Source organism: Trachypithecus francoisi, unplaced genomic scaffold (genome assembly GCF_009764315.1).
Source record: "Trachypithecus francoisi isolate TF-2019V2 unplaced genomic scaffold, Tfra_2.0 Contig01603, whole genome shotgun sequence".
Taxonomy (NCBI): domain Eukaryota; kingdom Metazoa; phylum Chordata; class Mammalia; order Primates; family Cercopithecidae; genus Trachypithecus; species Trachypithecus francoisi.
The window spans coordinates 2,815,357-2,829,666 of NW_022681445.1; the positions used below are offsets into that span (position 1 = coordinate 2,815,357).

Here is a 14,310-nt window from a genome sequence, read left to right on the forward strand (position 1 = left end):
TGTTGAGAAGCAAACTATCAGGCAAAACTCAGAGCGCGCAGCAGGAGGCAGTCGCTTTCCTAGGCTCTGGGGAAAACGATCCAACCACGCCCACTCTCCTGCCCGCCCGCGCCTCCTTTCCGGGAGAATAGGCTCTGAGAACCAGAGCGCCCCTTCTCCCACGCGCCCAAACCTTTTCCTATCAGCATGCGTGCGCTTGCGCAGTTTCCAGGCGGCCCCTTTCCAGCGCCCGACCGCTTCTTTCTCCTGCTCTCCTCCGGCTTCCCCTCAGCTCTAGCTTTTCCCTAAGGGGTCATCACAGGGCGCCAAACGCGCGCCCGCGGGAAGGTCGGGGGCGGGGCGCGGCGCGGCGCGGCACGTCAGTGGCCTTCCGGGCGGAAGTCCGCAGCCTCCCGAGCCGCTGATTGGCTTTCACGCTGGCGCCTGTCTCGGCCCCCGCGTCAGTTTTGGGCTGGTTGGCGCGGAATCGGGAGATTCGGGACCATGGCGCCCGTGCACGGCGACGGCTGTGAGATAGGGGCGAGTGGTGAGTGACGACTCCGCGCGCGGGGCTCCGGGTTGGGACCGTGGCATGATTGCCGGTGGTGGGGGTTCTGAGGGAGTCTCTGCATTATTTTTTTCTAAGGGAGGTGCACACCTGGCTTGGTTTGGGCGCGGACCTTGGTCGTCCCAGGCGGGGGCCCTTCTGGCGTCGGACCGGGCTTCCTTTAGGCGCGGTTTGCTCTTGGCGGACCCGAGCCTGGAGGAATTTTTGTTTGGGAGGCTGTCGCACCTCTGCCACTGAGAGTCTCCACAGTCGATTGCGTTTCTATTTCTTTTGGTGAGTTGCACCCACGTGCTGGGTATAACTTTATTGAGACTGGCCCCGTGGGGCACTGTCTTGGCCGAAAGCATTTCACTCCGATCACCCTAAGTATCCACTTGAGGGCTTGAACAGAAGAGATCTGTGCCCCTTTTTGTAGGAACTTCCAGGAATATTTTATACATTGTAACTAAGCGGGAAGAAAGCTCTAAGTGCTGTCATCGGGGAATAAAGCGTTTTGTATTTTTAGGTAATGGGTTTCTACTTTATGCATTAGCAGTTTTTCTTTCAGATTCTTTAGAAAGTTCTTCAAGTGCTGCGTAGAAATCCTGTTCACAATCTAGTCATTCCTGGTGAAGTTTAAAAAAAAAATGGCATCAATTCAGGGCATTTCAAATCCCCTGTATATCACTCCGTTTGTCAGGGGTATCTTTTATTTCCAAAAATAGAATACAAAAATGCAAATAGATTTGTCTGATTTTTGAACAGTGTTCAACTAAAGCGTGACTTCAGTAAACTTCTAACTTAAAATCAGATGTTTCACTTTGTTAGCTCATCCTTCACCTCTCCTGTCATTCAGATACATCACCATTAATGAGAACTCGCTTCCTAATCAGCTTCCTTTGCATTCACCTAGTTGTGAGTCACAGATTTCAATTTGTTCTAGCCGTTCGTTTTTTAAGACTATTTTGGAGAGTCGACCTGCCTGGATTACAGATGGGATGTAGGGTGTGAGTATGTGAACAGTCTTTGCAGCCCTATATCAGTGATTTGCCACTAAGCCCTTTCTTCACCCTAAAAACTACGTCATCTGTGAACATCAGGAAATCACTTTGGTGGATACTGTGCAATCTTGAGACTCCTCTTAAGTCATGGTGTTGATTAAGTAGTTGCTGGGGACTTGTGACTGGAATTTTTCCTTTAGAGCAGACTGAAAGATTGTTACCTGAAAGACTACTGTAAGCTAGCGTCTGCTTTTGGGGAGGATAGCGGTACTCCAGATGGTAATTTTGAAACAAATATTTAAACCTTTGTAACTGGATTTTTTCATGCTTATTCTTTTTTTTTGCTAACTTACCTACGTGAAGCATTGGAGACACTCCAAAAGAGAAAATGCAGGCTTTTTTTTTTTTTTTTTTCTTCAGTGTTAGAAGGCAGGGCACCTTGATAATGGCAGTGAAAAGTTGAAGGGTGTATAACTGGCTGTTACTATATATGAAAAAAAATCAGGGAAATTTTTTTTTTTTTTTTTTTTGAGACTAAGTTTCCCTCTTGTTGCCCAGGCTGGAGTGCAGTGATGCGATCTCAGCTAGCTGCAACCTCTGCCTCCCGGGTTCAAGCAATTCTTCTGCCTCAGCCTCCCGAGTAGCTGGGATTACAGGTGTCCGCCACCACACTGGCTAAGTTTTTTGTATTTTTAGTAGAAACAGGGTTTCACCATGTTGGCCAGGCTGGTCTCGAACTCCTGACCTCAGGTGATTCGCCCACCTTGGCCTCCCAAAGTGCTGTGATTACAGGCGTGAGCCACTGCGTCTGGCCAGGGAAAGTTTAATGATCAAAAAAGCAGGCACAGTGGTTCATTCATTGGTTCATTCAGCAAATATTTATTATATACTTACTAGGTATAAGCCTTCTGCCAGGCTCTGGCATTATGATGGTGGATAGGCTGGACATGGTTTGTCTTCATGAAGTACAGATGGTAAACATCATATGCAGAAAACGGCTTTGCTTTATTTTTGCCTTCTGAAGCTAGACCTTGGTACTCTTAGGTGTGGTGTGTGTGGGGTATGTGGATGTGTGTTTGACTTCACACAGAAACATTACATGAGCCGCTCCTATATTGCTAAGTGCAAAGTAAGATAGGCATCCTCATGTAATCCTTAACAGCTTTTGAAGCAGACATGATTATCCCTATTTCACATATGTGAACCCTGAGGCTCTGCATCAGTCAGAGCTCTTATTTGTAAGCTGCAGGAACCAACTCTAGCAGATTGGTTAGAATTTGGTAGAAGAATATCGTGTTCACAGAAACTCCAGGAGGACTAAGAAGCCAGTCTGGGAGCTATTTAGCCAGGAACAGTGAGTGAAATTGTGCCTCAAAAATGGGCTAATGAGGAGGTCATTGCCAACCACGACCAAGTACTTGATGCTATAGCTCATACCTTAGGACATTGCTGACATTGTTGTCAGTTTTGTAATCCTCCTGCAGCTGTTGCTACTTGTAGACTCTTTTAAAACCCATGCCCCTTTCCTTGTGACACTAGCTTCTGATTTAATGTCTGAGCAGGTGTTCCTAATAGAGCCTATTTTATATGCCCATGCCCTAGGCTGCAAGGGTGCCTGGGAAAGAGTATCAACCTTTTCAGCTTCTGTAATGGGACATAGGCTCTACTGTCTCATCAAGACTTATAAGGGATGGGGGCCGGATTTCACAGTTTCAGATGCTAGGCAGCTTAAAACAACAAGACACCTGTCTGCTGCTTAACTGGTTAACCGGTGTTCTCATGTCACCCAGTAAATGGCAGAGCTGGAATGTGCTGCTTCTCCCCAGTCTGGTTCTCCTACTCACTCTACACTCTCTTGTCGAATTTACCTTGCACAGTGACTTCTCTCAGTTTCTGAATACACTGTGCATTTTCATCCCTTTGTGATTTGGCTCATGCCTCTTCTTTTGCTTGTGCCACTTTTTACCTTGTTTTCTGATTGTGAAATTCGACTCCTTTTTCTAGGCCTGTATTGGAAACCTCTCCTGTGAAACCTTCCTTGATTTCTCAGGCAAAATTAACAGCTCTCCTTTGTATATTTCCTCAGTGCTGAGTTATTACCTTTTCTATGGCACCATGTTTATATTGTGATGGTAATTTCAGGTACTTTGCTTTACTTGACTGGGGGCCTCTTTTGGACAGGCAGCTCTGTGTTATTTGTAATTGTATCCTAAACCCGGTGTAGTGGAACATTGTTGCCTGTGTAGTAGTGGGGCGTTGCCTGTGTAGTGGAACATTGTTGCTTGTGTAGTGGAACATTGTTGCCTGTGGAGTAAGTGCATTTGAAGACCTACAGATGTCAGGCGTCAAGGAGTCTTGAATACACTGAGGCCAGCTTTTCACTTTCAGGGGTCATGTTCAGTAATCTTCGAAGCCTTTTCATGTAGGCCTCTTCACGATTTTTGAAATCATTTGAGTGACATCCAAGTTTTTGTGACTGTCATCATTAAGTACCTTTATTCCTTAATTTTTACTTAATGTCTTTCTGAAAATGGATTTAAAAGTCAAATGTGGAAGTCACACAATAGAGTGAGATGTTATAAAGAGAGATTCCATTTCTAGAAAGCTAGAAAAAATAAGATCTCTAATTATGCTTCACCTTTAAGCTATAGTCTCCAGCAGTTTATTGCCAGCATTTGGGTGCATGTTCTTTAAATTGTATCTTCTATTTCAGTCAGACATTTAGTCAAGCAGCTTAATGTTGTTATGAACATTCTAGTGGGGTTGGAGTTTTAGGCTGCCTCTTATCCATACTTCTCCTTTTCTTTGCCTGCTTCTTTTATAAATTAATTAACACCAAACACAATAAAATACTAAATTTCACAGACATAGATGGTAATCATGCTGAGCCTAAACTCATGGTTGACAGGCAGCACTGTTATGCTTGACTTAGTTATTCATCAGTGGGTATGTGAAAGTCTTTAATTCTGTGGATGATTTTTTTTTTTTTCTTTTTTTTGAGACGGAGTCTTGCTCTGTCACCCAGGCTGGAGTGCAGTGGTGCACCCTCAGCTCACTGCAACCTCCACCTCCTGGGTTTAAGGGATTCTCCTGCCTCACCCTCCTAAGTAGTTGGGATTACAGGTGCCTGCCACCACGCCCAGCTAATTTTTGTATTTTTAGTAGAGATGGGGTTTCACCATGTTGGTCAGGCTGGTCCCAAACTCCTGACCTCAGGTGATCCACCCACCTCAGCCTCCCAAAGTGCTGGGATTACAGGTGTGAGCCACTGCGCCCGGCTGAATTTTTTTCAGTATGTGTGTGTAATGATCAGTTTATGATGACCAGAGCATGAATAATTCAAAAGTTGAATGAATAAACACGGAAGTCCTCTGATATTTCAGTAATTTTTGACAAGCCATTTTAGTCCCTGTAGTTGTTTTAGTAGCATCCTGTGTCATAACCAACTGAAGCCTTGAAATAAGTGGTATATCAGTAATACCTTCAGAGCCATCTTTTTTAAATTTCCCCAGTCCTCAATCTGTTCCTTCTTTGAATTTCTGGGTACTTTGTCTGAATCTCTTTTAAGGCATGTATTACCTCTAAATATTGTTTAGAGCCAGTTGCTACTTGTCTCCCGTGTTAGATAGTAAGTTTTGTGAGTACAGAGACCATGTCTTTTTTATCTTTTTTGTTGTTGTTGTTGTTTTGTTTTTTGTTTTTTGAGATGGAGTTTCGCTCTTTTTGCCCAGGCTGGAGTGCAATGGTGCGATCTCAGTTCACTGCAAACTCTGCCTCCTAGGTTCAAATGTTTCTCCTGCCTCAGCCTCCCGAGTAGCTGGGGTTACAGGCACGCACCACCATGCCCGGCTAATTTTGTATTTTTAGTAGAAACGGGGTTTCACCATGTTGGCCAGGCTGGTCTTGAACTCCTGACCTCAGGTGATCTGCCCACCTCAGCCTCCCAAAGTGCTGGGATTACAGGTGTGAGCCACCACGCCCAGCCTGTCTTTGTGTCTCATAGGGCCTAGTACTTTGCAAAGAGTAGATGTTCCTTGAAGCCATTTAGATTAATAGAATACAAAATGAATAGTGCTTCTATAACCCACTGGATTACTTCTGACTGGTCATTTCTAATGAAAAGGTGATAAATTAGCTAACAGCTGATCTCCCTTGTTTAGTGTCTCTGCAGGATATCAGTTGAATTGGGAATTTTCCTCTTTTGGGAGAAAAAAATAACAGTGGCTTTGTTTTAACAGGATCTTAGAGGAACTTTCTGGCGAGTCATGTATATTTGGATATGTATGTTTGGCCATGAGCTTTGTGAATTATATACATTGTAAACATTATCTACTTGTTTATTACTAAAATAATATTACTAATATTACTAAACAATGTTGGCTAGAAACTTTTCCTTGGTGTTTGAGGGAAGATGGCTGACAATTTTGTAACACCTCTTGTAAATTTTTTTTTTCCCCACTGTGTCAGATTCAGGGAGTTTTGTAGCTTCTCGAGCCCGGCGAGAAAAAAAATCAAAGAAGGGGCACCAAGAAGCTCTAGAAAGACTGAAAAAGGCTAAAGCTGGTGAGAAGTATAAATATGAAGTAAGTAACCATTTTTCTTCTTTATTCCTCCTGTGCATCATCTAATTCATAGCCTGAAGGTAGTCTTATGTCACCTTTGCCCCAAATTAGAAATACTCATATATTTAAAACTTCTTGTAATGGGAATTTATTAGTGTTGAGCAAGCATGGGTATGAGGTAGATTTACAGATCATGGAGAATGCTCAACCCTTAAAGTTCCAGTAAGGTATTTTACAGATGATTTTAAAATTCCAAAATGAAAGTACATAGCCCTATCTATATTTTTCCTTATTGAGCATGCCGTATCTATGGTAAGTCCCATTGGTTTTTTGCAGTCCTTTAGAGGTGCTTTTACTTACTCTTAAGGTATTGAGCAGTCTAACTAAGTGCTACTTCTTGGAGAGAACTGTTCTTCCTAATCTCATTTGCAAGGGTAGTGGCAATGGAGACTTGGACCTTAACTTCTGCCGTGTTCTGCTTGTAAGATTGAATGTGATGCTCTTTTGGTTTTCCTCTACCCACTGTTTATGGTCTGCAGGTAAAAAACAGAGTGGCCACCATCTGCATAAATATTGTCTAGCGTCACCTTCAGGGCTCCCTGAGTATCCTAATTGCCTCATGGCCAGAAAGTGATTAACCAGTACTAGAAAATAACAACCATAACTTTTTGAACTAACATATTATTCTAAGTGCGTTTACCAATGTGTTTATTCATTTAATCTTTTCAATAACCAAATGAAATTAGATACTATGATTAATAACATTTTGCAGGTGAGATATCCGAGGCACAGAAGGTTAATGAGGTCACAGTGGCAGATCCTTTTTTGAACCCAGGCAGTCTGGCTCAGGATATGAATGTTTAACCAGTTAATCAAATAAGAGAGTATTTGCCATTTGTCACCATTTGTTCAAGTTAAGTGAGGCAACCAGATCATAAAAGGTTGATAAAAGGATTTCAGTAAAGCAGGAATAAAGCATTTTTTTTTTTTTTTTTGAGACATAGTCTCGCTCTGTTGCCCATGCTGGAGTGCAATAACATGATCTTGGTTCACTGCAACTTCCACCTCCCAGGTTCAAGCGGTTCTCCTGCTTCAGCCTGCCAAGTAGCTGGGATTACAGGCGTCACCACCACGGGTGGCTAATTTTTGTATTTTTAGTAGAGACGGGGTTTCACCATGTTGGTCAGGCTGGTCTTGAACTCTTGACTTCAAATGATCCACCTGCCTCGGCCTCCCAAAGTGCTGGGATTACAGGCGTGAACCACCACACTGAGCCCAGGAATAAAACATTTTTAATGTAGGTACTTGTATAAAGGAGTTCCATGGGGCATTTCAGATGTTGGCACAATGTGGCTGATTTCCCTTTACACTGTAATGTTAATTGTATGGCTCTAAGAGTTCATGCTGAGCAGTAGTAATGTTTTTAAAGATTGAGTCGAAATGACTTTTTACTCAAAATGATATTTAAAAATAGTTTTCTGGTATCTCCTTGATAATATAGTGAATCACTTAAATAAGAGACAGTCTGTCTTCAACCAACAAAAGTAATCACGCCAGTTCCCCTCCAACCCCGAAAAAGAAAGTTGGTCGGTATAGTAATATTAATTGGACTATTTTGCATCTGTGTTGTTAAAAACTTAATTTGGTAAGGCAGGTTGTTTCTGTTACCAAATCAGTATTTGCCAGTGATTCCTATAGAGTAGGCTAAAAGGAGGTGAAAACTCAGCCAAATCCTGTAATTATTATAAGCCTTAGAGGTATGGCAGAAATCCAGTCATCTCTGGCCGTCAGATTCTAAAAGCTCTGTCCAAGATTTTTCCTAGGATATTAACTCTTCAGATGGAATTGTTTCTCCCATACTCCGTTTGAGAAAGGTAGAACTCTTTTTTTTTTTTTTTTTTGAGGTGGAGTTTTGCTCTTGTTGCCCAGGCTAGAGTGCGATGATGGTATCTTGGCTCACTGCAACCTCCACTTCCCAGGTTCAAGCGATTCTCCTGCTTCAGCCTCCCAAGTAGCTGAGATTACAGGCACCTGCCGCCACGCTTGGCTAATTTTTGTATTTTTAGCAGAGACCGGGTTTCACTATGTTGGTCAGGCTGGCCTGGAACTCCTGACTTCAGGTGATCCCCCTGCCTTGGCCTCCCAAAGTGCTGGGATTACAGGCGTAAGCCACCACACCCGGCTGAGGTAGAACTCTTGAGAGAATGGGAGAATTTTTTTTTAAATCTCGCTCTCTCGCCCAGGCTAGAGTGCAGTTGCATGTTCTTGGCTCACTGCAACCTCCACCTCCCAGGCTCAAGCGATTCTCTTGTCTCAGCCTCCTGAGTAACTGGGATTGCAGGTGCCCACCACCATGTCTGGCTAATTTTTGTATTTTTAGTAGAGATGGGGTTTCACCACGTTGGCCAGGCTGGTCTCGAACTCCTGACCTCAAGTGATCTGCTCGCCTTGGCCTCCCAAAGTGCTGGGATTACAGGCATGAGCCACTGCGCCTGGCCAAGAATTGGGTCTTTTTTTTTTTGAGACGGAGACTCGATCTGTTACCCAGGCTGGAGTGCAGTGGCATGATCTCAGCTCACTGCATCACTGCAACCTCCGCCTCCCGGGTTCAAGCTATTCTCCTTCCTCAGCCTCCTGAGTAGCTGGGACTACAGGCATGTGCCACCACACCTGGCTAATTTTTGTATTTTTAGTAGAGATGCAGTTTCACTGTGTTGGCCAGGCTGGCCTCGAACTCCTGACCTCAGGTAATCCACCCACGTGGGCCTCCCAAAGTGCTGGGATTACAGGCATGAGCCACTGTGCCCAGCCTTTGGTAATTTTTAATAAGAGGTCTATGAGATTTTGCAAACCAGCCCACCAGAGTCTCATCTGCAAAGTCACTGGCCTTTCCCCATGGGCAGCTGCAGCATTGGTGTGTATCTTTCATTTGTTGCTTTAGCTGTGTAGAGGTTGTCTGATTTACTCATACCAGTAGCTCATGGTGTTCTGACCCTCTTGCAGTCAGGCAGCCAATGTGATTGGAGGACCTGCCACTCTCTGGACTTGCCTTTCAAATAGCTCAGCATTTAAGTCCTTGTGCGGTTTCAAGATCTGAGAACGGTGGGGTGTCAGTGGTAATACAAACAGGGTCACTCAAAAGCTATTTCTGGTTTGCCTGTAGAATATACAATATGTTTGTTTTGCTAATTTTTGGAGACGGATGGATGAGGGAGATTTTCCTTTTGAATTATATTTGTTTGGTTGAACAAGCATGAAAATTATCGTCTATTCGCAGAGTGTACATTAGCTAGTGGAAAGGGAAGTGGCATGCCTTACAGGTTTGCTAAGTGTAGGAGAAACTAGTCTAGAAATTACAAGTGAATAATCCCCAAAGCAGCTAATGAAGAATTGGCTATAATTCAGTTTGTTTTTTATGAAATAGATGAGTAATTGATGGTATGACAAGTGTATTATGCTAATGGAATCATTTAATATCTTATGTTAACACCCACCTAAAAGGAATACTAAGTTAATTGATGTCTATTTAAGGAAAACCCTGTAGTGGTGTTGAATGTCAGAACTCATGATTTGGTTGCAGCTACTCCTTCAGGCTGCCATTCCAGTTTCAATTTGACAATTTTTTCATCAGAATTGTTTAACACTTTCACTCTATTTGAAGCTTTTTTTCTGAAACTTGTATAATGGTAGGTCGAGGACTTCACAGGTGTTTATGAAGAAGTTGATGAAGAACAGTATTCGAAGCTGGTTCAGGCACGCCAGATGATGACTGGATTGTGGATGATGGTAGGTGGGGCGGGGGTGGGGGTGGAGATGTTGCTTCCTAAGCACTGTGTTAATTGCTTCTTGTAGATTTGCACTCATGTAGTGGAGTTACTGCTTTGCCTGGGCAAATGTAAGGCACTGTTAGGATTTTACCTTTGGTTTGGATTTTCCTTTAATTATTTGAGGATGAGGAAGCAGAACAGCAGGACGTTTATTTGGGGATATTTTGGAGAATCTAGGCACATACCTCAGGATGTAGTATAAATCCTCCAGGTAATGGCTGTGTAAGAATTGGGAGGAGCCCTTGTCTGTGGGGCCCATGCACAGCGCTTGGAATTAAGGAATGCAGGTTCAGGATCCATCGTTCCTACTTTCCAATTCTATGACCTTGGACAAATCACTTAATCTCTTTGCACCTCAGATTCTTCATCTATAACATGGGGATAAGAAAACTACCTTCTCCCAGAGTTGTGAGGCATATATGAGGTTCTAGGTATGAAAATTAACTTGGTCAGCAGAAAGCACCATACAAAGTCTTGTCCTAATGTCCTGTGCCCCTTCTGAAAGCTCATTGGTTCTCACTGGTAGGGTCTGACTTCATGGCCATGTGAATGCTGACCACGGGGAGCATGTAGATTGTGCCTGTGACTATTTATGTTTCTACTTCTGTAATTGGATTCAGCTATATTGCCGGTTTTCCCTTGTAGACTGGGATATCTCTCTCTGGACTTGTGGTAATCTTGATTCTTTTTATTCTTCTGGTAGAGTAAAACTGCTGTAAAGCATCCTATTGTGGCAGACTTTGATCCTATGGGCCAAATCGTTTCCTGAGGTCACCTAGCTAGGTATAATATATATCATTTGTTTTTGACTCCACACCTGCTGTGTGGATGCTGTGCATTGTCTGACACCTGTGTGAACAGAATTCTGCTGCACTTAAAAATAGCACAGGCCAGGAAAACATCTGAGCAGGTATAAAAGATTTTTTTGGTCATGGCTAAAATATTATTAGCCACTTTTAGAAATTTGATCCCAGTATTAAATTTTGTCCCTGCAGATGGTATTGGTTATGTGGAAGATGGCCGAGAGATTTTTGATGATGACCTTGAAGATGATGCCCTTGATGCTGGTGAGAAAGGTACCTACCTTTTGTTTTCCAGGGTGTTGTTTTGAGATTTAAAGAATTCTCTAAAATTAGAGATGACTTGATACTCTGATAGTTTACGTTTGAGAGAAGGACCTAACTACCATTGTTATTAGGTATAGAATATGTTCTAATATGAAGAGAAGTATGGTTATGTGGAAAATTAAAGATTAAAAACAGTAACAACACCAGGAAATGAAGTTTCATGTCTCTATTATCCAAGTAGTGTGGTCTTTACTTGTTTTAAAGTTTTCAATCCTATGGTCATTTAAAACTTGCTGATTTTGAGGGCTGCAACAGTAATTGATCTCTTTTAATTCCTACTGAAGTGATGTACTTAGAATTTTAGCTCTTTGCCAGTTGTATAGCACAATAACAAGGTTTAGAACTAGAGTAATCAGCTTGCTTTGTCTAATTGAAATTTAAAATAATGTGGATGAATGTGTCAGATTGTCTTAGCTGTACAATCATTGGCAATTTTTTTTGAGTAAACAAGCCTGATTTAGTTCCTGTAAAATGAAAATACTGAAAATTCTCTTCAGTTTTTTTTTTTTGTTTGTTTAGTTTGTTAATTAGTCTTCTACTACCAAGTGGTAGATTGGGGTCAGCAAACTGTGGCCCTCTCACAACCAGTTTTTGACAAAAAGTTTTATTGAGATGTAGTTCACACACTATACAATTTGCATATTTAAAGTATACAGTTCAGTGGCTTTTAATATAGTCACAGAGTTGTGCAGCCATCACCACAATCAATTTTAGAACATTTTTGTTACCCCAAATGGAAATCATGCCTGTTTTTGTGTGGCTCTCGAGCTGAGAATAGTTTTTACATTTTTAAGCAGTATTTTAAAAATAAAAAATGCGAAGAATATGTAACAAAAGAATATGTGACCAAAAGCCTAACATCTGTGCTGTCTTGCCCTTTACTGTCTGAATCCTCATTTGCAGAATAACATTTTGCACCATTAGTTTTCTCTCTCCTTCCAACCACATACACAGAGACTTTTTTGCTCAGTGGACTTTGAACTTCAGCAGTGACCTCCTAAGAGTAAGGATACTTGACTACTTAACCACAATAACATTATCATGATATCTAATATATTATCTATATTAAAAGTTTCCCAATTAGCCCAATAGTATCTTTTAAAGCTATTTTAAAAAATGCAGAATCCATTTTAGTTTTCATGTCTCTATAGTCTTTTTTAATGTAGAACAGCAACACCTGCCCCCCTCCCCCTGCCACCCTGGCCTCTTTTTGTCTTTCATGACATTGATTTTTGAAGGGACCAGGCTGTTTGTTTTGTTGAATGTCCCACAGTCTGAGTTTTACCTGACTGCTTCGTTGTGCTTAGATTTGGGTTAAATATTTTGGCAACAATAAATAAATATTTATAAATAAATGCTTTGTTAAGACCTACAGTATAAAATTCTGTCCTTCCAATTGTTCATATCAGGGGCATATGATGTCACTTGTACCATTATTGTTGATACTAAGTTTGATCTTTTGGTTAAGATGATATTTGTCAGATTTCTTCCTTGTAAAGCTGCTTTCCTCCCTTTTGTAATTAATGCAAAATAGGGGGTGATAATTTGAGACCATGTGTATATTCCTTTCCCCATGAATTTTTACCCAGTGCTTTTAGCATCTATTGTTGATCCTTTCCCTTCTTTTAAAAATTATTGCTTCAGACTCATGTATTTCTAAAAGATTTACTGTTATAATTCAGCAGCAATTATATCATTTTTCCTTTTTATGTTCAAATTATCCCAGATTTGGCTGGTAAGAGCCCCTTTAAGCCACCTCCTGTGTTCTTTTGACATGGCTCCATCAGTCTTTGAGCATTTCCTTGCTTTCTGGGCTAAGAGGATAAGATGTTCCAGGTTTAGCTTGTATTATTCCTGCCCTAGACCTGGATCCAACCATTTCTCCCAAGAATCCTGATTCCTTTTAGTGGGGAATGGTGTCCAGATATGGGAGATGGATGTGCTCATTGCTGTTGGAGTGTAATGGCTTCTAGACCCTTTCAGTGAACAGAACAAGGAAATTATATATGTCATGAGATCATATGGATATATTTGATTGGTTGAAATCCAACATCACTGGGTTCTTTATCTTCCCAATTCTATATTTGTATCTGCCTTCATCCTCAATGAAAACCCTTGTCTTCTAAAATATACACAAAATAATGTCAGAATCGCTAAATCATTATCTGTACTAACAACCTTTCTAAGTAAAGTTTATGATTTCTCTACAGTTTTATTTGTTCTTGGTATATATCCTAAGGGTCTATAGTCAGACTATTGTGTTCAGAAGCTATGTAAAGTAATTCTTTAGTGTGTGTTGTATTAATTTACTACATAGGTTCATTTTTTGTTTGTATTCAAATTTCAGTTTTAAAAAATCCTTTTAATTTTACTTCTGAATATTGTAAAACATTTATATGTTTTAAAAATGAAAATCTAACTTTTTTATTAGTTTCTGGTTTATTACAAAAAATAAGCATATGTGTATTTTTTCTATGTGTGATGTTATTTATTCTTCATTCATTTATTAGTTAAATTAGAATATGTGAACCATCTTCCTGGTTCTGCCAACCTGTATAATGTGGAAATTTTCTACACTGGTACCATTTGGTAGCAGTGTGGCTAATTGTGTATTTCTAGTTTGTGTGAGTCTATGAAGAAGAGAATGAGCTCATGTGCCACTTTCATTTCCCTGAACTGAGGAGGCCTATGTTAGAGTTATGGTTCTGTTCATTGTCTGTGTCGTCTTGAACTAATCCCATTACCTATCTGGACTTGAGTTTTTGTCAGCTGTGAATTAGGAGGTTGGACTGGACAGTGAGCTTCTCAAAGAAAGGACTCATGTCCTGGTAATCTCAGTGCTAATCACAGTAGTGGACTCAAAGTAAGTATGTAGTTTTGTTGAATAAACAATCCATCTCTGTGTTTCCATAGTCATCATATTATCTCTTCCGAGTAATACGTTAGTGAAGAGAATGATTTGATCCGGAAAAGAGCTAGTCTTAGAAATTTTTATTTCGTGCTTTGCCACCACCATTCACCCACAAGTCCCCACTATTTCAGGGTCCCTTTCTAGGAGCCCAGTAAAGGTCACAAGATCCTAGGAAGGAAAATGGACTTCTGGAATGCACTTTAAAGACTTATAAGAAATTACTGAGTTTTGCTTAGAAGTAAAAAGTCAAAGCTTTATGGTGTGGATCTAATTCCTGGCATGTTTTCAAACAGAAAAATGGCCGGGTGCGGCGGCTCACGCCTGTAATCCCAGCACTTTGGGAGGCTGAGGTGGGG

The 14,310-nt window shown here is 41.3% G+C and overlaps 1 protein-coding gene across 1 annotated transcript in view; it reads left to right on the forward strand.

Moving 5' to 3' along the window:
- Nucleotides 1-345: 345 nt before the first annotated feature.
- POLA1 (DNA polymerase alpha 1, catalytic subunit) overlaps nucleotides 346-14,310 on the forward strand; it is a 319,152-nt gene continuing 305,187 nt past the window's right edge. Inside the window, 5 exon segments of the mRNA XM_033195650.1 lie at nucleotides 346-526; nucleotides 5,995-6,110; nucleotides 9,780-9,846; nucleotides 9,849-9,875; nucleotides 10,912-10,992. Coding sequence (XP_033051541.1) covers nucleotides 484-526; nucleotides 5,995-6,110; nucleotides 9,780-9,846; nucleotides 9,849-9,875; nucleotides 10,912-10,992 — 334 coding nt within the window. The 5' untranslated portion in view covers nucleotides 346-483.